Source organism: Acipenser ruthenus, chromosome 20, assembly GCF_902713425.1.
Source record: "Acipenser ruthenus chromosome 20, fAciRut3.2 maternal haplotype, whole genome shotgun sequence".
NCBI lineage: Eukaryota > Metazoa > Chordata > Actinopteri > Acipenseriformes > Acipenseridae > Acipenser > Acipenser ruthenus.
Window position 1 is genome coordinate 29,212,362 of NC_081208.1, and position 24,479 is coordinate 29,236,840.

The 24,479-nt window shown below is 41.8% G+C and overlaps 2 protein-coding genes across 2 annotated transcripts in view; both read left to right on the forward strand.

The window, feature by feature from the left end:
* Window positions 1-9,426, forward strand: part of LOC117425956 (hydrocephalus-inducing protein-like) — a 78,674-nt gene extending 69,248 nt beyond the window's left edge. Inside the window, exons 73-86 of the mRNA XM_034043296.3 lie at window positions 241-388; window positions 801-1,008; window positions 1,346-1,567; window positions 1,758-1,921; window positions 3,065-3,263; window positions 3,564-3,722; window positions 4,124-4,404; window positions 4,912-5,131; window positions 5,557-5,769; window positions 6,001-6,164; window positions 6,431-6,581; window positions 6,839-7,069; window positions 7,404-7,628; window positions 7,939-9,426. Coding sequence (XP_033899187.3) covers window positions 241-388; window positions 801-1,008; window positions 1,346-1,567; window positions 1,758-1,921; window positions 3,065-3,263; window positions 3,564-3,722; window positions 4,124-4,404; window positions 4,912-5,131; window positions 5,557-5,769; window positions 6,001-6,164; window positions 6,431-6,581; window positions 6,839-7,069; window positions 7,404-7,628; window positions 7,939-8,421 — 3,068 coding nt within the window. The 3' untranslated portion in view covers window positions 8,422-9,426. The remainder of the gene's footprint in view (window positions 1-240; window positions 389-800; window positions 1,009-1,345; window positions 1,568-1,757; window positions 1,922-3,064; window positions 3,264-3,563; window positions 3,723-4,123; window positions 4,405-4,911; window positions 5,132-5,556; window positions 5,770-6,000; window positions 6,165-6,430; window positions 6,582-6,838; window positions 7,070-7,403; window positions 7,629-7,938) is intronic.
* An 8,953-nt stretch (window positions 9,427-18,379) lies between these two features.
* Window positions 18,380-24,479, forward strand: part of LOC117425491 (N-terminal EF-hand calcium-binding protein 2-like) — a 54,060-nt gene continuing 47,960 nt past the window's right edge. The window contains exons 1-2 of the mRNA XM_034042451.3: window positions 18,380-18,714; window positions 23,361-23,385. Of these exons, the coding sequence (XP_033898342.2) occupies window positions 18,406-18,714; window positions 23,361-23,385 (334 nt within the window). The 5' untranslated portion in view covers window positions 18,380-18,405. The remainder of the gene's footprint in view (window positions 18,715-23,360; window positions 23,386-24,479) is intronic.

The following is a 24,479-nucleotide window of genomic DNA, read 5'->3' on the forward strand; positions in this document are numbered from 1 at the left end:
CGCTGGTAGAGCAGAAGAGCTATTCTGGAAGAGGTGGAGGTCAATGGAGTGGTGAAGCAGACTCTACCGCTCTTCTAGAAGAGACAAAGGAGTGTGCTCCTAGCTTCACAGTGATTGAGCTTGTCTTTATATTCCTCTTCACTGTTGTCATCCAGTGTTTGACAAACACAAAATAAAGTGCTTCCTGTCTAATCTAATCGTCCTTTTGATTCCCTTTCTAAACCTTATCATCATTTGCAGGTCTAGATGCCCATGAGACTGTGTACATAGTAAACAGTGAAGAAACAGCATTCAACTTTTCATCCAGAGAGACCTCCCGACACTCGGAGGGGTTCCAGGATAGTCTCACCTTGCAGCCAATGGAAGGAGTAGTGCCTCCTAAGAGCAGGTATAAAGGAGAAGGCTAGGGTTGTTCATCTTAGTATTCCTTTCTTGAAACGTTGTATTCTTTCATGATGTTAAGCATTTGTAATTGGTGCTGGATTGACAGCACTTTAGACTGAATACCTCTATATACCCACAAAGCAGGCTTCTCCAATAGCTTCCTTGCCAATGCGCATCCTTTCAGTCCACCCATTCTACGAAGGAAAAGGCTAGTTTATTTTCCATGTCCAAGCAGTCATCAGGATCTCTGAAAACTTGGACTGAATCACTGAAGTGACACCAGACTAAAGAATGCACTTATTCTGCCTGTTCATCTTATTATTATTATTATTATTATTATTATTATTATTATTATTATTATTATTATTTAAACAAAGCTGAAGGCAGTTTCATCACAAATTCTCGCTATTGCCCAGGGTCCCGGTGGTAATCTCCTTCAACCCAACACACGAAGGGAAGGTGAACATTAACCTGATGTGTGACGTGAAGGGGAAAACCTTTCCTTTGACCATGAACGTGAAGGTGGACAGCTACTCCATGAATGCCAGTCTTCAATATGAGAAGACAGAGGGGGAATTGAACCAGTTCAGCCTGGACAAGGTCAATGAGATCAACTTCCAGCAGGTAAAGGGTTGAGTCATAGTCTCAGTATCACACACACATACCAAGCGGGTTCTGGCTGAAGTCCACAGTAATATAACAGCATGGGTATCGAAAAGATGTTAGAATAAAGTTTCATTTCAGATTCAGCATACACAGTAGTCACTAAACCAACATGAGCAGAAGGACATAACGGTCTCAAATAAATGTTTGTTTATGTTAAACTTTTAAAATGGCCAGTTTACTCATTTTTCATTGACAGCACTGCGCACCAGCTCTGTAGCTATGTTATTAATTAATAATAAAATAGAAGACGTTTTGACTAAAGGTTCTGTTTCATTACCCTAACCCTAAACCGCAGGTGGAGCTGAACGAGAAGGCGCATTGTAATTTCATTGTCTCCAACACTGGCAAGTTCATCCTGGGCTTCCAGTGGGAGCTCTGGGGTCCAAAGGAGCTGCTGCGATTCCTGAAGGTGGTTCCAGAGACTGGCAGTGTGGTGGTCGGCCAGCAGACTCGATCCACGCTCTCCTTCTACCCCCTGCAGAGGTGTGTGCTGAAGGATGTCGGGCTCAAGCTCAAGGTAAAACAGCACTGCAGGAAACTGGGATGCAGGGAAGTAACTGGTGCTATCATACTGCAGAGGTCGTCACTTCTAATAACGCAATCATGTGCTTTGTGCAACATGTTGCAGTCATGCTGCTTTAGCCCCCAGTGGTAATGGGAGCCTTGATGAGCTGTTTACTCAAGTCCTGCCTCATGTCTCCTTGCAGATAAAGAACGGCCCTACATTTAACTGCACGCTGGCTGGTTCAGCTGTACCTCCTGGTGTCCATTTCTCATTCACCAAACACAACTTTGGGATGAATTTCATCGCTGGTCTGGTTCCCTGCTCGCAGAAACTCGTCATTACCAACAAGGGGGAGAAAGAGGCCAGGTAATGCAAGAGGCTCAAAACACTGTTAAAGCAGGTTATAGTGAAATTGAATTGCTCATCTATCTGAAACACGCATGAAGATGTAGAAGTACCAACTACAAAAAAGTGTGCAGTAAATGTATGTGATACCCCTAAATATATATTATTTATTACATTACCATTAACATATTGTTAAGTTTAACTAAGAGTTAAGCTAAGAGAACACCCCTCGGGAAGCAAGCGAGGTGTTCTCTTAGCCGAAGTGTTCTCAAAGACAAAGCTGACCACCGGACACAATATGAATCAATAAATAAATGTATATTTATTACTTGTCATGACAAACGTGCATCAACATATGAAATGAACAGAATAAGAGAAAAGCAATAGGCAAGTGTATGTTAATAAACTATAATAATAAACTGTCAAACTAAATTAACACAGCACCCCTACACAAGTTAAAAAACACAGCAGCAGCTCTAGATTGAGCACGTACAATATTCAAGACATGCACACAATTATTTAACAGAATGGTGAAGCAACTCACCAGAACGGGAAACACCAAATTGCTTGGCAACTTGTGTCAGGTTTTTTTCAAGAACTTGAACAAGTTACAACTTTTTGTAGCAAGAGAAACAGCGGCGTGTTTACATGCAGCGTTTGTTTACATGCCATTTTGTAGCGATGAGGTGCGCTCGTGGAAATCAGAATAAAAAAATGAGTCAATGGTACGACTGCAGCTCTGGATAGATTTAATAAAACAATCAGTGTGCCTCAAGACACTCTCACGATGACAAGTCGTTTTTGAAAAGATTGAATAAACCATTTCAATTTAAGTTTGATGATGATGAGTTATCAGGTTACAAAACAGTACTGTATCAGTTGTGAACGAATCAATATCAGTGCCAAAAAGGTGTTTCTTTAAGTGAAGTTCCTGTTCCTTTAGATGGAGTATTTACAATGGGAATAAATCTGTTTCACCACAAGGTTGTTCCCTAAGCCGTTCTCTTAGGAGGTGTTCCTATACGCTGAGACTACTGTACAAGGAAATGTATTACATTACCTTTTTTTAAATGTAAAATGAGATATCCATAATAAAAAAATTAAATAAATAAATAAAAAACACTGTGAGCCTAGTGTAATTAAAGAGACCCCCCTCATCCACAGCATTGAGTGTTTGTTCACCAATACTGCCTATCTGGTGGTGGGGCACCTGTCTGAAGTGCTGCCCCCTGGAGGAGTGGTGGAAGTACCGATAACCTTCTACCCCAAAGAGGCCATCAAGTACAAGGAGACGGTCACCTTTGAGATCAATGGCTTCACCCAGCAGAGCGTGGAGATCCTGGGTCAGGGCATTGAGATGAAGGTGAGGAGACTTCCAGGCTGGGCAACACATTAACAACTACTCTTAGTCAATTACAATGGGCTAACAATGGCTTATTGGGAGATATTTACCTGGGTAAATAGTCAGATGTATTTCATGAGTAAATCTCTGTTTCTTGGTTATACAGTGTATTTCTGGTAACAGTAAAAAAAAATATGTATTCCCCTTTTTGAATAATGGTGTCAAAAACCTCTTTTGTTAAAATACAGTTGATAGACATCAACAAGCCTAATGCCTTTTTATTGCTTATGGTCCATCCCTCCACTTTCTCTTTTCACTCAGGTTGAACTTGGAGACCCGAAACAGAAGATGGTGAATCTTGGGGCTCTGCGAGTCGGGCAGACAGTAAAGAGATTGATTCCTCTGGTCAACAACAGCCATGTCCCCTTGACCTTTAACCTGGTTGTGAATCCTAACCAACAGGCACTGATGGACCCTAAGGTACATGATACAGTCGTCTTTAGAGCTTTGAGACTACGTACATATGCCGCTTCATCTGTGGAGCTGGAAAAGAAAATAGACGTCAATATTTTCAATGGGGGATGAACCTCAGCCTGCGTTGACGCAGCACCTTCTCTCAATTCCTCTGTTTGTCTGTCCACATGTCTGTTTGATTAGGTAGGTAGTGAGATAGGTTGATGAATATACTGCTTATATAATAATTCACTGATTGACTGCCCTTTTGAAAACGTATGCTCAGATTAGCACCTCAGATTTTGCATACCAGTAAAGCTTTTTGCACTCAGGATGTTACTCGCCAAAACAAATTCATTATCATTAATTCATTTAAAAAACAAGAAAACCTGCATCACTGTTATGAAACAAATTTGCGTTTACTCCAGGTGTTCAGCGTCAGTCCCCAGGGAGAGGTGACTCTTAAGGCCAGTGGGGGGCGCTGTCTTGTGGAAGTGGTGTTTTCCCCAAAACGCAGAGTGCCCCCCTTCACAGAGGAGGGGATGGTTGAATGGTGCGGGACGTCCCGCTCGCTTTTCATGCTGCGTGGGTGCTGCCAGGCGCTAGAGATCAGCTTGGATCAGGACTACATTCCTTTCGGGGCTGTGATCATGAACAGCCAGGCTTCCCGCAGGATTCTGATGCAAAATACAGGAGACATCGGAGCCAGGTAGGGACTGTTCTACAGTAGGTCGAATGTAAATGTAAAAAACGTTTTGGCACTAGCCTAAATAAAACTTTTGTCTACTAGTTTCTTAAAGTTGTATCTTCTTCCATTCTGAATGAGGTTCAGGATGCACAGTAGATCTCCAATCCCATGATATAACTCAAGTCCAAGCTTTGGACCCGGGGAGCTTCTGTTTAACTGCACTTCAATTAAAAGATTTAAAAAAATAATGCTTCAGGTCCTTGCTTTTGTATATATTAAAATTGAATAGTTTAACTAACATTCTGTGAGGTTGAGTGTGTCCTGTGTCTGTGAGCATGTGCTATAGAGACTACAGTGACATAATAGATCAAATGATGACATTTCAATCAACAAACTTAGAAATCAAGTACATGGCTTAAAATGCATAGAATAGAGAATTGAAATGTCATGTGTCAAGTTACCAAACATCTTGTGTCAAGGGAACTTCACAAACTTCGGATTTGTTTCCCATGACCTTCTTTTGTTCAGCTTTAAGTGGGATGTGCAGAAATTTGCCCCTGACTTCTCGATCAGCCCAGTGGGAGGGTACATTTCCCCTGGAATGGAGGTGACCTTTGATTTGATCTTCAGCCCCCTCAACCTGAGCCAGGACATCCGCTATGATAACCTGAGTTGCTTCATCGAGGGAGGCAAGCCCCTCAAACTGACCCTGACGGGATCCTGTGTGATGGCACCTATAACCAAGGAGGTAAGCAGCTCCACACAACACCTGAGAAACAAATGCAGCGCAGAGAACTGTCTAATAATAAAGCAATGTCTCTTTTGCAATGTCCATTTAATCACATCATCTTAAATGTCTGCTGGTTGTGCACTGTGCTGTATACTAAGCAATAGAAAAACTGTACTGTTTGTCTTTCATTGCTAAAGTTTATGGAGTTGTTTAAAAGATTAAAAAAAAAAAGTATTTTGCAGCATTCATCATTTTAAAGTCAAAATTACATTTAAGTGGTTAACATAGATGTTCAGATATTATTCCCATGATACTCTTTTTGAAATCCACGAATGGGTGGCTGTTATTTCTTTTTTGACAGCAGTTTAAAGAGCGACTGGAGGATTTGGAGTGCTGGTTTACACTGCTCTTTGGTCTGACTGTCCAATTCTTTCTCCTCTTAGGTGGTGAATTTTGTGTGCCAGGTCCGCACCCGGCAGTCCCAGTCGATCCTCCTGCAGAACAAAACAAACCAGCTGTGGAACCTGCGTCCAGTCATAGAGGGGGAGCAATGGAGCGGGCCGCCCTCTTTTGTTGTTGAGCCGCACCAACAGAACAAGCCCTACGAGATCACATACAGACCGCTCACCATGACCCTCGATGGGAAGAAGCATCAGGTAACAGGACATGTACCAGCTCCAGCACAAAGCTTGACCGTTCAATGACAAACAAACTACAATATAACTCGGAATGTACATTTTAGGGCTGTTGTGCACACAGAAGATTATATGCCTTAAAGAGAAGCATGGACACTCTGTATATCATTTTCTGTTTCAGTTATCACGTCTCGATGGCTTTTGTACACCACTGTGGCCTCAGTAGAGCTGTGTTTGTGTTTTCCCCCCCAGGGCTCAGTTTTCTTTGCCTTCCCCGATGGTACAGGACTGCTCTATTTGTTGCAAGGCTTTGCTGAACCGCCAAAGTCATCTGGCAACATCACCCGTGAGGTGCCCAGCAAGACATCCTACTCTGAGCTCCTTCCCATTAGCAACTGGCTCCCCAAACCACAGCGGTAAGATTGTGGGGACAACAAAGGGATTTCATGTAATGCTTTTAACACATCAAGCAGACCTTTTTTTTTATTAATTTATACAGTTCAGCTTTTGTTATTTTCAGTCTGACACAGACTTTCTGAACAAGAATGGAATGGCAGAGTTTATTTTAGTGAATGAAACACACACATGTCTACTAAACGTACGCTGAGCTTACACAAGTGTCTGGCTGAGCTCTGTGTATATTGTGTTACAATAGTATCTGTTTTTTCTGTACCCCTTCCAGGTTCCGTGTTATAGTAGAATTGATCAAGCCTGATAAACTGGACTATACAACTCTCCTAAAGGGCCTCGACTACATTGAGGTCCCGGCTTTAACCAAGAGGGACTACAAGCTCAACTTCTTCTCATACAAGGAGGGGCAGTTCAGTGCCAAGGTGGGAATAGGGGGTTGGTGGGGTTTTTATCCTGGTAAAACGAATGAAGCTTCCAAATGCATTCCTATAGTTTTTAAAGAAATAACTTTCATTTTATTGCACTTGCATTTTTGCACTGTCACGATGGGCATTTGCAATGGTGCTTTCATTTGTGTTCTTTTTAGGTCAAAGTTCTCATTCTAAAATATTAAAAGTCAGGGCATGCTTACTAATTCAGTGGGGATCCTATCATGACTTTTCTTTCCTTGGGTTCCAAGGTCACTTTCCGTAACGAGACAACCCAGGAGTACCTGTACTATACTGTCAACTTCAAGGCCACACCCCCTGGTATAATTAGTACCATTGAGATGACATCACCGGTGCGCCAGTGCACCTCAGCCGTTATTAACGTGGACAACCCACTGCTTACACCAGTCACCTTTACTACCGACTGTAAACTCCAAGACATCAACTTCCCAACACATCTGACAGTCCCAGCCCAGTCAGAGGTAGGAGCACACAGGGAACAACGTTCAATCTGCAAACTACAGACCAATTACTCTGCTGGCAGAGTCTCTGGGGCTGATTCAGGATTTAATCAGTGGCAGCACTTAATACCAGCATCTTTAAATTGATAAACCTGATTTTACGTGCTGTACATCATTGTATTCATTTTGCTACGCAGGTCAGTTAATCACCTCCTAAGTGGGTCAGTAAACACCGACAAGATTATTGCAAAAGGGCAGCAGTATTTAGATCAACCACTATTAATGTCATTAAAATAGAGAACTCAATAGCATTCTGAAGTAACATTCACATTGTGCTCACCCAACACCTTTCCAGGGCACTCTGATGTTTGAGTTCCAGCCTCTGAAATCGGGTGAAACCACGGGCCGGCTGACCCTGCAGCACCATGACCTGGGCATCTTCCAGTACGAGCTGGTCCTCAAGGCTCTGCCCGCCGGGCTGGAGAAGCCGCTGTACTTCCGCACCATGCTGAGCAGCAGCCACGCAATCAACACCAAGTTCATCAACTTCTGTCGGGTAAAGACCGAGTACACCTGCAAGGTAAGGAGAGAGGGAGAGGAAAAGAACAGCAGCCCACCGATTTTTATTTCGATTGTAAACACATTGTTTCTGTATTTCTTAAACAGCATATCTAAGTAGGCTAAAAAAAAACAGTCATTTTAAAATGAAAAAAACAAAAGGAAAGTGCATGTATACTTGAATTCTTACAGAAATTCATAATCCACTTAATTGCCCCTAATGCCAGTGGGAAAACAATTACTGTGCACAAAAAAAACATAGTAAACATTGGTAGAGGAGTGTTATATTTATATTATTCCAGTGTTATAATTCTTACCCTTTCCCTTTTCAGATCGACAGTCCTGACTTCCACCTGGAAAAGACCATTAGTGCTGCTCCAGGGTCCCAGGGGGGTACGGAGGTCAGTGTGGAGGTGATCTTCGAGCCCAGCCAGCTTGGGGAAACCCGGGGAGTCCTGAGTATCTCCTCTCCCGTCGGAGGAGATTACACCATCCCACTGTACGGATCCTGCGGCCCCCCCAAAGCACAGGGCCCCTTCCCTATCCGGACTGGCTCCACTGCCTCTATCCCCTTCAAGAACATCTTCCTTCAGACCACCGCCTTCTCCTTCCAGGTAGACAACCCAGCCTTCACGGTGAAGCCTCTGGAAACTGTCCGCTCCAAGAAGACCCACAGCGTGCTCGTCTCCTTCGAGGGCAACCCCACTGGCGCCAAGACACCTGTGAGTGGAAAAATGACTGTATCCTGCCCTCGCTCCGAGGGGACTGGCCAGAGCATCAGCTGGGTGTATTACTTAAAGGGAGTCACTGTTTAACATGTCTTATGGCACTAATGTTGTAGTATTGCACCTGATATTACTGCACCTCAGGTAAGGTAGTCCAAATTGTTAATTCAGTTTTTTTTAAATTCAAACAGGACCTAAATATGATATTTAAGACATAGTGTAATCCAAATTAAATACATATATTGCTGAGGACCAAAAAAGTGGACTATAAGGGGGACCCAATGTATCATAATAGATTGCAGGTTCATGTTACTATGGTTTTACATACAATTTCTGAAATGGTTAGTTGTCTGTAACATGTACGACCATTTTGATCTGAATTCCAATCTTAATTTCTAAATGCAGGACTGCACTGTGAACAGATATTTAGCTTCACATTTTTAAACATTTTGTGGCCCTTTGCTAATGTCTAAATACTGTAGGTACGACACATGTTATATTTATATTTATATATTTGTGTTGGTAAAGGTATTTTTCACATTGTAGTATGTACAACCAGGGCATGTTAATGGTATTGTTTCTTCTTTTTAGTTGCATTTCACTGAATTAATAAAAAAAAATATATATTAATTGCAGCACCCAAAGGAATCTGTGTTCTCCTTTTTGACAGTGGCTTCCTTCCCAGTCCTTAGAAAACTCGAACCTACATGGAACTATATTAATCATCAGCAGTAGTGGTCCCATAAAACTCATAAATCGTCTCTATCTCTACTATTTCCATTGCATGTGGTGATGTTAATTAGGGGATCAGTAGATTACTCATAAGCAGAGCTGCAGTAATATCATATTAAAGGGCACCAGTGTACAGATCTGCTGCTGTTTACATCATTAAAATGATCTCCATGATTTGTCATTGGCTGAGCTGAAGCTCCTAACTAACAGCAATACGGTCTCTGGTGTCTGATGCTGTTTGAGCTTCGGTATCAAACAGCATTAGCAGACTTTCATGTCATGCAATTAATGATCTGTATAAGGGCTTTTTTACTGTATACAATATGTATTCCAGCCGCCAGGTATTGAAAGATGGACCATGATGTACCAAAAAGCAAAAACACTTGATCATGGATCTTGTTACTCTTCTGTAGAGGACTGTCCTTGCAGTCTGCGTCAGGTGTAATTCCCCTTCAACAGGTGTCTTGTATAAATGTTTGTGCCACTAAGTGGCAGCTTATCCCTAAAGGAATTTGTATGAGTGTCTCTATGGGAAGGGTACCACGCCTGTACTTGTACACTGAGCAGTCTTTTCATAGTTGTTCTGGATGGGCATTCGAGGGAGTTTACAGCTTTATGAATTGACTTTTTTAATTATGATTCACTGCATTTATTCAAGGTTTTATTACTTTTGAGACTTTTATTTCTTTCTCACACTATAAAAATGATGATGTGATCGAGGAAGCCTTTAATTAGGCTTTCTATCAGCAAGGAACATTATAGCCTTTTAACAGTGTGCAATTCAGGGTTTTCATTTACTAGGGTAGGTCTTTCAAATGAGCAGGTGTGCTTTAATAGGGACTGTTTAACATGGCTGAAATGTAGTTGTATTTTGTTTTCTGTTATACCGTTCCAATGATCTACCGTTCCTAGTAACTGGAGAGGGACCGTGACGTTGCCCACAGAGTGAGAACACTTAGTTTGTCAGTGAGGCATCCGGCAGTGTTCATATTGATTAGTTCATTGATTGTTTATTGATTTTTCCCCCAAAAACAAAACTCGCTCCTGTTGTCCACTACATTGATTTTTTACTTTCTAAAAGCAGTTGGTAATTTTGCAAATTACCGGTATTGTGACACTTAAGAAAATGCATTTTATTGTTTTTATCACACTGTTAAATGAACACTAGGATACAAACTGAGATGGCCCTGGTTTAGTCAGCTACCATCAGCACAGTAGTGTTCCGGTGACAAATGCCTCTAGGTGGAGGACAGTAAGGTTGAGTTGAAGAGATATTGTCATTCGACTATACTGATTGCTGTCCTTCTCCTAATACATGTTTGTTTTTTTTTTGTTTGTTTTTGCTGCTAATCAGTCAAGTCTCTTGGAATAAAACAGTTTCTGCTCAGCGCTGTGGCGACAGGTTCTATTTTACTGCAAACACTGACAGTGCACATTTTAAAACAGAAAATAAAATCCTTCCGAAATTCATCTGGGAATCGTACTGTCATCTTGCTAGAGGCTCGTTTAAGGCATCATTTGGAGCGATAAATCTCTGTCGTTATAATCCTTAATGAACCCTGCAACTCTCTTCAGAAGAAACGTAGTGCAGTTATTTTGTCTTTCAGGCGTCTCAGATCCAGCAGTACAGTATGTGCCCATAGGAACCCAACGTATACGAATGCAATCTGCTTTCTTTTAATCTGTAGCTCCCAAGTCTCATTTCTTTCCTTGTTTCACTCGCAAAACAACAAGATTAAAGTGTGAAAAGATTATAGTTTAAATGATGTGAAGTGGCAGGGAGCGAGTGTGAATGTTGTGAACTGTGCAGTAAGTAAGGTATTTCAGGACATCCCAGGAGTGATTCCAGGGGTGTCGTGTAAATTTACAGCTAAGTGGGTCCAAAACATTTAATTTAATCTGAACATTCGTGCTGCCAGTTCCCCTATTTATAAAGATAAATGCTTCGACAGAATAGAACAGGGATATTCGAGATATGAAGGGATGTGTCCCTTCCAATCCACATTCTTACCAATTCCCAGAACTCATCTCAAACCACAAGGCCATCTTATTGCATACAAATCCTTTCTCTGTCTTCTGCAGACTGGGATTACTGCCCCCCCCCCCCCCCTCCCTCTTTGCATAAATCAATTTAATATCCCCATTATAAATGCATGTGATATACAATTGACAGAAACATTAACTTGCTAATAGGGATTTGTGTTTGCAATAATTTGTCCCTGTCAGCTTTGCACCGGAGCATGTTATTCTGGAATCTCGTGTCGTTGTGGGATAAATAGACCCAGCGTGTTAAAATCTGGACCTCATCCTGGCGGAGATTAGAGCGTATCCTGGGACTGATGACTGAGAAAGGTTCATAAATCCTGGGTATCTGCTTGGAATTTCATATCCACTAAACACCAATACGAGCAGCAAGGTGCCAGTGCTGATTGAGAGGTTGGCATTATGAAGTGCAATAAGACAAGGCTGCTTTCCAAAAAAGAAGTCTATAGAGGGGGGGGGGGGGGATTAAACCAAGCCCAGATATTCAAACCCTTGTTAGAGGTCAAAGTACACTGCTAAAATGTAATAGTATGCATTTTATTGGTTTCATGTCAGAGTTTGCTCAATTAAAAAGTCATTTTTAAACTCTCCTTTTCATCTAATTAGTCACTAATCAGCAAAACTATTGATTGCACATAGCTTTGAGCATTTATGCTATTTGTTTGTTTCTTTGTTTGCTTGCTTGCTTATTTTATATATACAAGAATCCAAATCTTAAAATACACAGCATTTCAATAGATTTTTTTCATCTCGCTCAGTCTTTACTATCTAAAATACATCACATAAAAAAATAAAATAAAAAAAATAACAACAGGCGCCTCTGGTCATTTTTTGTTAATTTAATAATGAGAACTGAAAACTACGCATGGAAATTCTACACCTTAATATGTACGTTAGGGAGCCAAAAAATACAGCTAAAAAGCACAGCGAAACATTGAAGTGTACAGTACAATATGCTGTGGTTTAACAAGGCAAGAACGGCAAACCCCATAGAATTGGGTGAAATCTGTGTTCTAGAACTGTATTAGTGAATAGTGAACTGCTGGCAGCTCCTAACCCTAACAGGGTTGCTATGGCAACCAGATCTTCATTCCCATAGCGAGCTCTCTTGACACAGTATTTCAAAGGAGCCATGTTCTATACGGAATGTTTTCAAGGATCATGCAATTAATAATGACTTTGGTTTCTTATGCATAATGCAGCTATGTTTTTTTGTGCACCTTACTTACCTGGGCTTTACCAGGATTGACCCTTTCATCCAGGCTTTACTACTTTCAGGAATTTTCATTGGCTGCTGCGTGCACGATGTGCAATAAATCCCCTTCAGTTGCATGTGCATAATTGCACTATGTTAGGTTTCCTACCTATGTATTTATTTTACAGTGCAATTATGTTTTGGTTTTTTTTTTTCAAAGTTTTGGCAGGGCAAGTTCTTGAACTCCATATAGGTCACACAAACTGTTATGAACATTTCTAAAAATGAAATTTAAAAATCGTGACAGAAGGGGATATATGCGCAATACAAAGTGCAATGGACAGATATGTTTGTACACAAGAGCAGAGACTGAGAGCATCTCTCTAGATGACATTGATTAGGGCTAGATTGCGAAAGAACACTCATTTCTAATGTAACCTCAAATAATTAATTTTCTAAACTTATAATTACTGATGTGTGTGTGATCAGAATATGATTAAAAGGTGTTCTCTTGAGAAGAAAAGATTCAATTGCCTTTTTATATATAGTAACATATCTGTATGCGCTAATAGACACTGGAAGCACCATGGCCCCACATCAGTGTACTTGATCTGTTTATTGTTATTGTTTTGTATGAAGTGCCCTGAGATTTCTGCTATCAAATACTCTCTGTGCTGCGTTGTTCAGTGAATTCAAGCGTGCAATGTGTAGTTACAGTTCGCTCCATGAAGGTTGTACGGGCCAGCGCAGAGTGGGCACGCTGCAAACAGCACCCCGCTGCTCCACAGCCAGCTACTCCCTGTCTGGTAATGGGGCAATCAGCAGAACAGCATGAAAGCACAAGTTATAACTCGGCGACACACATCCTTTCAGAGTAAAGCGCTGTTTTTTTTCACTGTGTTTTTTTTATTACGTGTTTCCATGGCCTGTGGCTGATAGTCTCCTGGCACCTCAGCCGAGGGATCTGATTGTTCAGCATAGCCTCCCACTGGGGCCGGCTAGTTAAAGGGCATGGACCCCTTTGGGCCTGTGTTTAATGCAAAAGATCCATGCCAGAAAAAATGTCTTCAAAGACCAGTTTTTTTCTTGTGGCTGCAGTAGACTGTACAGGAACAGACATGAACAACACACAATATGCACTGCTTACTATCTCTTCCCTCTCTGTCCCTGAGTTTCCTGGGCATTGAATCAGTGAGGGTCTCACACCTCGGTCCAGGTTTTGTTCAGTAACCAGGAGAACACGCTTCTTTCCCTGTATTGCAGATTTCCAGGGCATGGACAAGAATACCTGTCAGACCCCATGCATTTTCTCTGTGGTGAATGCCCAGGCTCTGCAGAGGTCAGGGCAATCTGTCAGTTCAGTCCCTTCCCCAGCCTTTCTGACGGTCCATTGATGGATGCAAGTTAGGTTCTGCTACCCAAATGGTCTTGCGTGACTTGTGTTTGAAAGTTTGCATACAAGATACCCCTTAAGTGTGCTTGCTAATTCCATATCAAGTGCCTCCTCTCTGATGCTTGTATTGGAGAGATTTGACAAAAGCACTAAAATACAGAATAATGTGTTTAAGCTGTACAAAAGAGTTTTATTGCAGCCCCACCCCCATCTCCCCATTTCCCCTTGCAAATAGACAACCTATTGGGCCGGGAGCACCCTCTTTCATAGCTTGACTAATCAGATTGCTTCATTAGAACATAAGAACATAAGAAAGATTACAAACGAGAGGAGGCCATTCGGCCCATCTTGCTCGTTTGGTTGTTAGTAGCATATTGATCCCAGAATCTCATCAAGCAGCTTCTTGAAGGATCCCAGGATCCCTCAGCTTCAACAACATTACTGGGGAGTTGGTTCCAGACCCTCACAATTCTCTGTGTAAAGATGCACAATGATGAAGCTGTCACTCATTTCATAAATAATATATAATGCTTAGGTATTCAACAGAAAAATAGTAATAGGTTCACATTCTAACACATATCAGTCATATTCTATATTCAAATATTGTTTTATGTAGAAAGTGCTCTGAGATATCAGCTGTCAAATAATTTCTGCACTGTGTAGTTCAGTAGATTCAAGCATGCAATGTATTCTAGTAAAAAATAAAGAAGAGAGAGAATAATGCAATTTGAATCCTTCCTCTCAAGAGCATGGTCTATAAAAGCTTTATGCATCTGTTTTTTTTCTTTCTTTTTTTAAATTCCATTAGAAAAAATAAAAGCGCTGCAGGCTTCTAATGAGTACATCTCATTATATTAACCGTGGAACCACATTACAGGATAAAAGCTCTTGCAACTTCCAAGACTGTGCTGTGCTGTGGCTGAGAAGACTAGCCCACGGTTCGTATGCTTCCAGTCAGAATGATGTTATAATTAAGCTTGCGGATTTAGGCATTCATTTCAATCACTTGTGCTTAAAGCAGTCATTATATCATAACAAAGTGGGTTGGGATTTTTTTATTAACACGTTCAATGATGAGTTTATCGCTTACCATTTTCATTGAGCACATGTTTTTTGGGTCTTTCCTGAAAGGGTGTATTGAATTGAATTGAATTGCCCCCCTCACCCCTGAGAGGATCTGCAAGGAAGACTGCCAGTGAAAATCTCACCTTGCCCCTGCGTGCACTCCCTCTCTCTCTCTCTCTCTGTGGGTACAGTACATTGAAAGGACTGCCAGCACCTTGTAATGAGTGCTAAAAGGGTGAACCGTTTCCTTTACTGTTTCAATCTGTCACGCTGTAGCAGAGAGACTTTGCGCCTGCCTCGCTGTGCTGCTGCATCTATAAGAAATGGAAGAGGCCTAAATAAGTAATGAGCTCCTCGATATCTGATTAATAAATAAACACGGCACTCCTTCCTCACCTTCCTCATTAGAACAGAAAGCGCTCAATTGGCCATATTGTAAAACGACGAGCCAGCCAGTGAGCAGTGACTGGGGTTGCAGTGCCTCTTCATGCTGGGGTTGCAGTGCCTCCATGATGGAGTTGCAGTGCCTCCATGATGGGGTTGCAGTGCCTCTCCATGCTGGGGTTGCAGTGCCTCCATGATGGAGTTGCAGTGCCTCCATGATGGGGTTGCAGTGCCTCTCCATGCTGGGGTTGCAGTGCCTCCATGATGGGGTTGCAGTGCCTCTTCATGCTGGGGTTGCAGTGCCTCCATGATGGGGTTGCAGTGCCTCCATGCTGGGGTTGCAGTGCCTCCATGATGGGGTTGCAGTGCCTCCATGATGGGGTTGCAGTGCCTCTCCATGCTGGGGTTGCAGTGCCTCCATGCTGGGGTTGCAGTGCCTCCATGATGGGGTTGCAGTGCCTCCATGATGGGGTTGCAGTGCCTCTTCATGATGGGGTTGCAGTGCCTCCATGATGGAGTTGCAGTGCCTCCATGATGGGGTTGCAGTGCCTCTCCATGCTGGGGTTGCAGTGCCTCCATGATGGAGTTGCAGTGCCTCCATGATGGGGTTGCAGTGCCTCTCCATGCTGGGGTTGCAGTGCCTCCATGATGGGGTTACAGTGCCTCTTCATGCTGGGGTTGCAGTGCCTCCATGATGGGGTTGCAGTGCCTCCATGCTGGGGTTGCAGTGCCTCCATGATGGGGTTGCAGTGCCTCCATGATGGGGTTGCAGTGCCTCTCCATGCTGGGGTTGCAGTGCCTCCATGCTGGGGTTGCAGTGCCTCCATGATGGGGTTGCAGTGCCTCTCCATGCTGGGGTTGCAGTGCCTCCATGCTGGGGTTGCAGTGCCTCCATGATGGGGTTGCAGTGCCTCCATGATGGGGTTGCAGTGCCTCTTCATGATGGGGTTGCAGTGCCTCCATGCTGGGGTTGCAGTGCCTCCGTGCTGGGGTTGCAGCTCATGTTCCTCTGGGAGGTACACTGCACCTTGAGAACACCTCAGTTTGTGTCATTTTAGGATTTGCAGCATTGAAAACTGAAGCCATCCATGTTTCCCCACAAAGCAGGGTCAGTGCATTGCTTAAAAGTCTGTCCTTTGAATCCATTATACTATGTACTGTAGGTTTACCACATTATTATTGCACAGTATTTTAACAATTGTGCATTTACCATAATTTCCCTGGCTTGCCATGTTTGTTAATATGTTTTACCGTACCTATTCTTTACAATGCTTACCAATGCTTTACCATGCTTTCACCGTGCAGTATTACACGTTGCTATGCTTTTACAATGGTAAAGTTATATAAGGAGAGACCTCTTTCTTAAAGCAAAAAGAGCTCTGTATAGTACAGGGCAATGACGGAATTCAAGCAGCATGGCTTGGCTTGTGATCTCTCAGTTAAAGCACAAGCACATATACGAATATATACAAGGCCATTCACAGCACAGTGTATCACAACATGGTAGTGCACTTTTAAATGCTTTGAAATGAAAGCACAGTGAAGCACAGATCATGGTAAAAAAAACATGTAAAAACCAGTAAAGGAAAACAAATGTATTTTAAGGAGCTTATTTCCCTCAGTGGAAGAATCTAAAATCGGATAAGAAACCAAATGAAAATAAAACCCACAATCATACAGCCTTACAATCAAACAGAATTACACAAGAACAGCAGAATGGCTTCCCTGTCTAAATGTTTAGCATGGTGCAGATAGAGAAGTAGTGTAGGAGTCAAACAAACCAACTAAATAACACCATTGTACAGTATAGCTATGAGAATAAAAGTGAACCTTTATAAGATTAAGCAATAAGCAAATCACAGGTCAAAACCAGTGCGGTGCCTCTCGTTCTTTAATTCCCTGTGTGCCGGGGGCCCAATCAACAGCCTCTGCCCATGCAAAGTGTTGGTCTAAGTAAGTGGCCAGTGGAATGGCTCTGCTTCTTGGAGCCATCAGTGCACGATAGGAGCCTGTTAATGAATGGTGCAGAAGGGCAGTGTTGCACTTCCTTTGAAGTGAAATGTCACATTTACCTTATGCTGCAGAGACGATAATGAGAAACAGGCTAAAAGCAAACTAATACTGATGGAAAGAAAGAATCTTCTATTACACAAAATAAAATAAAAACACAAACAGCAGGTTGAATCGTGTTCAGTTGTTTGTTCCAGCACCATGTCTTCAGTTTATTAACGAGCAGACAGTATTAACCCTGAACCCAGGTCCTGATTTGCAGCAGTAAAGGTATGCCTTGAATCAGTAATAAAAAAGCAGCCAGTTTACCCGATCAGTGCTACTGATTCCAGTAGTCCACATGCACGTCTCTCACCTGTGGGCTTGTGCCTTTAGGGACAGATAGCTTGTGTTCAATTACCTAATGTAATAGCTTAAGAATCCTATCCTCACCTTTACTCCAGACCCATTTAAACCCTTTCAGTGCTTGTATTAAATGTGGAGTCAGTGAGGTTTTGAAATCCACTTATAATGGCTTCCTTGTACAACATTCTTTGCTGTTGAATTTTTCATTTTTAAAGCTGTATGTCAAAAAAATGGAACCAATTAAACCTCCATCCAGACCCTGAAGTCTATCATTTTGCCTGTTAAACCTGGAGTGGATTGACCCTTCGGTACTGTGGTTGGACACACCTGCATGTATGTAAAGCTAATGTGATAATTGTAAGTCGCCCTGGATAAGGGTGTCTGCTAAGAAATAAAGAAAGAAATAAAGAAAATAATTGTAGCAGAAAAAAATAGCAAAATGCAAATCTTGAGTTTAAACGTCCTAATAGGGAATTATGGTGTAGGAATGACATGTTTAAATCACTGTATGTATTCTGACTTCAGCCTAGCCTTTTAACTAAAAGTACACGGTAGAGCCAGACAGCAGAAGTATCTGGCTAATAAGGTATTAAATAGATTGTCATTAAAACCCAATATACGATTTTATAATAGAATAATAGTTTATACTTTATGAAGTACTTGACATGTGGTTCACAGGTTAAACCATTTCTTTTTTAACTACCGTTTCCATTGATAGCACTATCGTGGTTTAATGTATTGGTAATGTTGCCTGCTCTAGTTTTATACAGTATCATGTATATATGTGTATATAAAAGTATTTTGTGACTGCTGCGGTCATGATGTAAAATGAAAGAGGTGTGTTTTCGAGGGGTGTACCGGGTGATGTAGCGGGGTGGGAGGGAATACCCCAAAGCTCTCAGCATGAATGCTCTGTGCCGAACCCGAAGCGATGTGTGAGCAGGCTGCCCGTTACTGCAGAGACGGCGTCCACAAGCTACTCAGCAAAGAACAATCCAAACTCCGGTCTCAGAACAGCGAGACAGAGACGGCAGCGCAGACAAGCAGCGGCGGAGCTCAGCTCGGTGGAATAGACGGGCTAGTCCGCTGGATAGTCACCAAGATGAGCGACAACAAAAACCTCTCTTCCCGGGAATTCCTCAAGGAGGAGTCGGCGGTTGCACGGGAGAAGTTCTTCAACCCGGAGCCACGGAAAGGCATCTCTGTCATATTGGATGTAGGTATCCTACCTTGTCATGCATGTGTACTGTTACAGTCTTACTGTAGTATAGGCGCATTGGAACACGCACCGCTTCTCATCTGCTGCATTCTTGCGTAAAGAAAGAATTTAACTTAATTTAACTTCGATTTAACTAGGATAGAGGAGTGATTGAAATAACAATGCAATAGTTAAAAGTACGAGTTTTGGTGCAAAAAAAAAAAAAAAAGATTTAAAACAATCTATGAAAATGAGAAGCTGTCTGAAGAAAGCAAGCTGCGAAACGTTTTGGGGTTTTTTTAGCAACTGGAAAAATATAGATGTAATCTTATTCTTGGATGAAGTTTGTAAGATTGACCTGCACCTGAGTTTAAATGCACCCGAGGTAAAGGATGTATGACATTTTAAAAGCATAAATAAAATACATTATTTGCCCGGGTGAAGAATAAAACGTAAACGCATTTTGCTTTCGATTTCTTCTGTAAATGACAACTTCAAGGAACACAGTTAAGATGCTGTGATACCGCATCGGACCTATGAATGAACCCTAGTTCAGATCCTAGTATTCCTCTTTGTCGACAGCGGTATTTTGTGAAAATGTAAAAAGCTATATTGATTTCACTAGAAACTTTAATGCAAATAGTGTTATTGATATTTTCATACATATCATGGACACTTGTGTATTATTACACCTTACAGAAATCAAATTCGTAAATACTACTACTACTACTAGTAATAATAATAATAATATATATATATATATATATATATATATATATATATATATATATATATATATATATATATATATAAAAATACCAATGAAGGTTCCAGTATTAGCTGATGTGTTAAAAAAAAATCTATAGCGGTACAGTATATTTTAAAATATGAGAGGGGCGTTGCTAGTTTTTTTTCTGAAATTAATCACTTTAATAGAGAGAAATGTTAATACCACCGCGTTAATATTTACTTTCCCGTTTTCAGTTTTCAAAGTTAAAGTAGTAAACTTTTTTTTTTTTTTTTTAACTCAACACAATATGTATGTGTTTGTGTGTTTATGTATTTGTCTGTATCGCAATACAGCTGCAGCACAAAGCGGATGTACGCTGTAGGGCATGTCACAGTAAGAGATATCAAAAATAAAGACAGATGTTACAAACAGAAAGGCAGCTGTTGCCTATGGTTGCACAAAACAGCTTCTAAATACAAGTACCCATTTCCCTGCCTCTAAGCTCAAGGCCAGTACAATATAAATACCGGTACTTATCTTTCTTCACCCGCGATGTTAAACTGCCGGTAGACCAGGAGCAGTCTGTTAGGGGTTTCTTAGCGGCAGTAAGTAGGATTTGTACTGGTAATAAAATCCCCCAAACAGCTGCTCCCAGTAGATTTTCTACTGGCTCTGGCCAAAGATAGTCCTTGACTCACCACTGGCAATGCGGTTCATATGAAATGTGTTGAAATAGAGACATGTTATAAGTGCAGTGAAGGGGATCCATATCCACATAGATAGACACATCTGGAAAGAAGAAGAAGCAGGAATGCACATCTGTGCATTTGTATTTATGTATTGAAATGTTAGGGAGCTCTTCTTGTAGCAGAGGGAGGTTCCCGTGCTCAATAAAATGCCCGTGATCAATATTGCGCTTGGCTTTGCTATCCTTCATGTACTTTTAATAATTGATCAGAAAATGTTGAGGTTATGTAATATGTAATCCTGCTTCCATGTATGTATTCATATCTGCATCCATCAATATTGCTGATTGATTTCTGCATTTTTTTCCATAAATCTATATTGGAATACACACAGTACTTCAGTACATTTACTGTACTTCAAGTATAGATATAAAGTAATTTGTTCACATGCTGTGTATTGTATTTTTAACACATCAGCTAATATTGGAACCTTCATTGGTATTTTTTAAATTTATTATTATTATTATTATTATTATTATTATTATTATTATTATTATTATCATTATTATTATTTTAGTAATATACAAGTGATTGTGTTCATTTGAAATTCTCAATGCAGTAATTGCTGTTTGTTAAAATGAATTTGAATGATCATTTTTTCCTAATTAGACCTTGCAGGGATAGCTCCTTCTTTTAAATGTTGCTGAGTATGAAAGCAGTTTCAGTCTTTTTAGCAGTTTAATTGAAGGTGATAAGAAATATCTGCTGAAAAAAAAACAGTAGATAAATCTTTTTTTTTTCTTTTTATCTTAATATGCATTTGCATAAGCTGTGATCATTTTTCTTACTGCATGACTACCCAGTTTGCTAATTACTAGAATAAAATCCATACTGCATATCTTAATGAGATACTTTAAGAATCACATTAAGAATCACAGGGTAGACAGAACAGGCCGGGTCAGGGGTTAGACCTCGTTCTACCTGAAACCAGCTGCAACTTTTTTTGTATAAAAGAAACAAACCTGTAAAAACACAAGCAAAGAATCCAACAGAAGAGAAGGGGCACCACTGCTAATACGAGGTAAGGACATGGATTGTAAAGTATTGATTAGCAATCAGGTAACATGTATTCTTACCAACAATAACATGTTGTCCGTTACTGTAAGACATGAGTGCACACATCTCCTCCTGGTCTGTGTTCCACCCATGCCCTACATTACCTTATTGAACCAATTTACCTTCTTTCCAGGTCCTAATCAGTTGCAATTAAATTCTGTCTATAAAACCTGGACCTTGAGGATCAGATTCGTGCCCCCCTTCTGTAAGATATCCTGGCTTTGCACTCTTTCCAGATTGTAGATGGTAAAGATAAAACCATGCTGTGGTGCAAGGAAATAAAAAGAACACAAAGACTGCAAGGCTCCCTGCCCTGCCCCCTCCCCAGCGCTGGTCTTTCCCTCCTGCCTGCTCTGCTGTTTATGTAACCCTGGGAGTGCTGGAGCGAGGGGGGGTGGGTAGGGGGGTTGCCACTGGCTCATCTATAATTTATTTACAACGAGAGCTACTGAACTGCAGATGGCTGATGTGTTTATTATGCTGCTTTAACCTCGGAGGAATAGATGCAAGTTTTTTTTTCTATATTAGCTTACCTTTTCGATACACTACAGCATGTCGCACGTGCACTTTTTAAAATGTCAAGCACTGAAGAAATGCGTGTTTTTGCAAGTGTATTGCACTGCATGCGCATGCACAAAGGCATGCATACTGTGCGTTTCTGTACACTGTGTGCATAGCTATATATAAGTAAAATATCCCACATGAATATGCAGGGAGTGAGGTAGCAGTGGCACCCTTTCATTTCATTCGAATCGCAGCAGTGTTTTTCTCTCTCGCTCTCAACCTGTACAGCGTTTGAAGTGCTATCGAGCAGTACTGCAGTAACATGCCGAGCATTTGTATGGAAATCTCAAAGAGATCAGCCCTGCTCATTTATTTGAGAACACCAGGAACATTTGTGTGTTCATTCCATATCTGTGGAGGGTTAGAAATAAGACTCCTATTGCATAGCAGTTTCACCCATTCCAGGTTTTACTACGAGCTTGATTAGCCACAGTAACAAGCTCAGGGGTGTCTTATTAAACCAATAGTAAAACCAGGAACAGCTCAAACTGCTATGCAGCGAGAGTCTTATTTCTGTCTCCGCTGTAGTTTGACTCCTGGCCAGAGGTTAAACAGGTTCTTGCTCGGGATGACTGCCCGCTGCCCCCAGCCGTTCCGCTACTTGACTTGCATCTGCTGTGCCAGTCTGAGCACTGAATGAGACGTTAACAATCTGGATCCACTGGCGCTCGGCCACTTACTGCCAAACTGACAGTAGAGCTGCATCTGTGTACTGTACACGCACGCACGCACACACACACACATAGAATAAAAAAGAAACATGACTGGTGACAACCGCCACATCTGTTAAATAAGTGGTGTAGCACATCTCACTTTGTTGAATGTTAAAAACATGAAAACATGACTGATGATTAGAGACAGTGCTTCCTTACCAAGGCTTTGAAGTCCATTTCTTTCCTCTAGCCCTAGCAGCATTATCACAGGCTCCCCTTTCCTTGTGCTGAAGTGTGGAGGAGGCACCAAATGATGATTAACAAGGTTCCAGAACTAACGTTCATTAATTGCTTAACATGGGCACCCTTTGTCTATTTGTAAATGTGCAGATCCAGCTTGATGGGGGGAAAAAAGGACAATGTTAGTGAAACCACTTCTAGCTATTGAAATTCTCTTTTTTTTTTCCAGGCCATTGAGGTTTCGTCAGGCCATTCAAGCACAGTTGCAGTTACATGTGCAATGATTTCTGTCTGAATGTCTTAAAGACAATAAAACAGAAGCAGGGTGGTTGTTAAAAGGTGTGGTGCCCAATATACAGAACTGTTCTCTAGAAAACTGTTTATTACATAAAGACAGTTTCCTCGTGTACTGATAGCTACAATGTAGACAAAGTGGACAGTGAACAAGTAGCTGTGCTCTGCTTAAGTAGAGTGAGCATGAGGCTAAAGGGCTGAATGCAGTATTAAGGGACACTAAGGAATTCTATTCTAGTGTGAAGCTGTCCCTGACTGCGGAACACGGCTGCTTCAATGTGACATGCTGATTGTGCCAGTGCTCCCTGGAACCTCATCAGGGATGTGCTGAGAACCTGGATCCTGTTCTGATGTCGCTGTGTTCTGTTTGTTTCGTTTCAGATATTCCGAAGAGCAGATAAAAATGGTAAGTGTGTGGCATCTCGTTTGGGTTCTGAAGTGGGCTAGTTCATTTATAGCCGTTGTATGAATTCAAAACTGTCTTGTCTACTTTGTGTGTGTGTGTGTGTGTGTATGTCTATATATATATAAGTAACAGGCTGATCTGTATTTGAAGTCATTCTGAGCCACACACGTCAGCCAGATGCTCCCTCACCTTCACACTTAACATATTCGCCGTCCCAGTCTGCAGATTTCCAATCGTACTGTAAATCTGAATTAATGATGATATCTGACAGCTTGGGGCATGGAGATGTAATAATGAGGCCGCTAAACACCGCGGCAAGTCAATCACTTAGTCTTCGGATTAGCCGTGTTTGATAGAGCTGAGCTTCCGGAGAACGCTCTCTTCATTAGCTGTGCTGTGTGTCGCAGTGGCAGCCGTGCTGGATAGAGCTGAGCTTCTGGATAACGCTCTCTTCATTAGCTGTGCTGTGTGTCGCAGTGGCAGCCGTGCTGGATAGAGCTGAGCTTCTGGAGAACGCTCTCTTCATTAGCTGTGCTGTGTGTCACAGTGGCAGCCGTGCTGGATAGAGCTGAGCTTCTGGAGAACGCTCTCTTCATTAGCTGTGCTGTGTGTCGCAGTGGCAGCCGTGCTGGATAGAACTGAGCTTCTGGAGAACGCTCTCTTCATTAGCTGTGCTGTGTGTCACACTGGCAGCCGTGCTGGATAGAGCTGAGCTTCTGGAGAACGCTCTCTTCATTAGCTGTGCTGTGTGTCGCAGTGGCAGCCGTGTTTGATAGAGCTGAGCTTCTGGAGAACACTCTCTTCATTAGCTGTGCTGTGTGTCGCAGTGGCAGCCGTGCTGGATAGAGCTGAGCTTCTGGAGAACGCTCTCTTCATTAGCTGTGCTGTGTGTCGCAGTGGCAGCCGTGCTGGATAGAGCTGAGCTTCTGGAGAACGCTCTCTTCATTAGCTGTGCTCTGTGTCGCAGTGGCAGCCGTGCTGGATAGAGCTGAGCTTCTGGAGAACGCTCTCTTCATTAGCTGTGCTGTGTGTCGCAGTGGCAGCCGTGCTGGATAGAGCTGAGCTTCTGGAGAACGCTCTCTTCATTAGCTGTG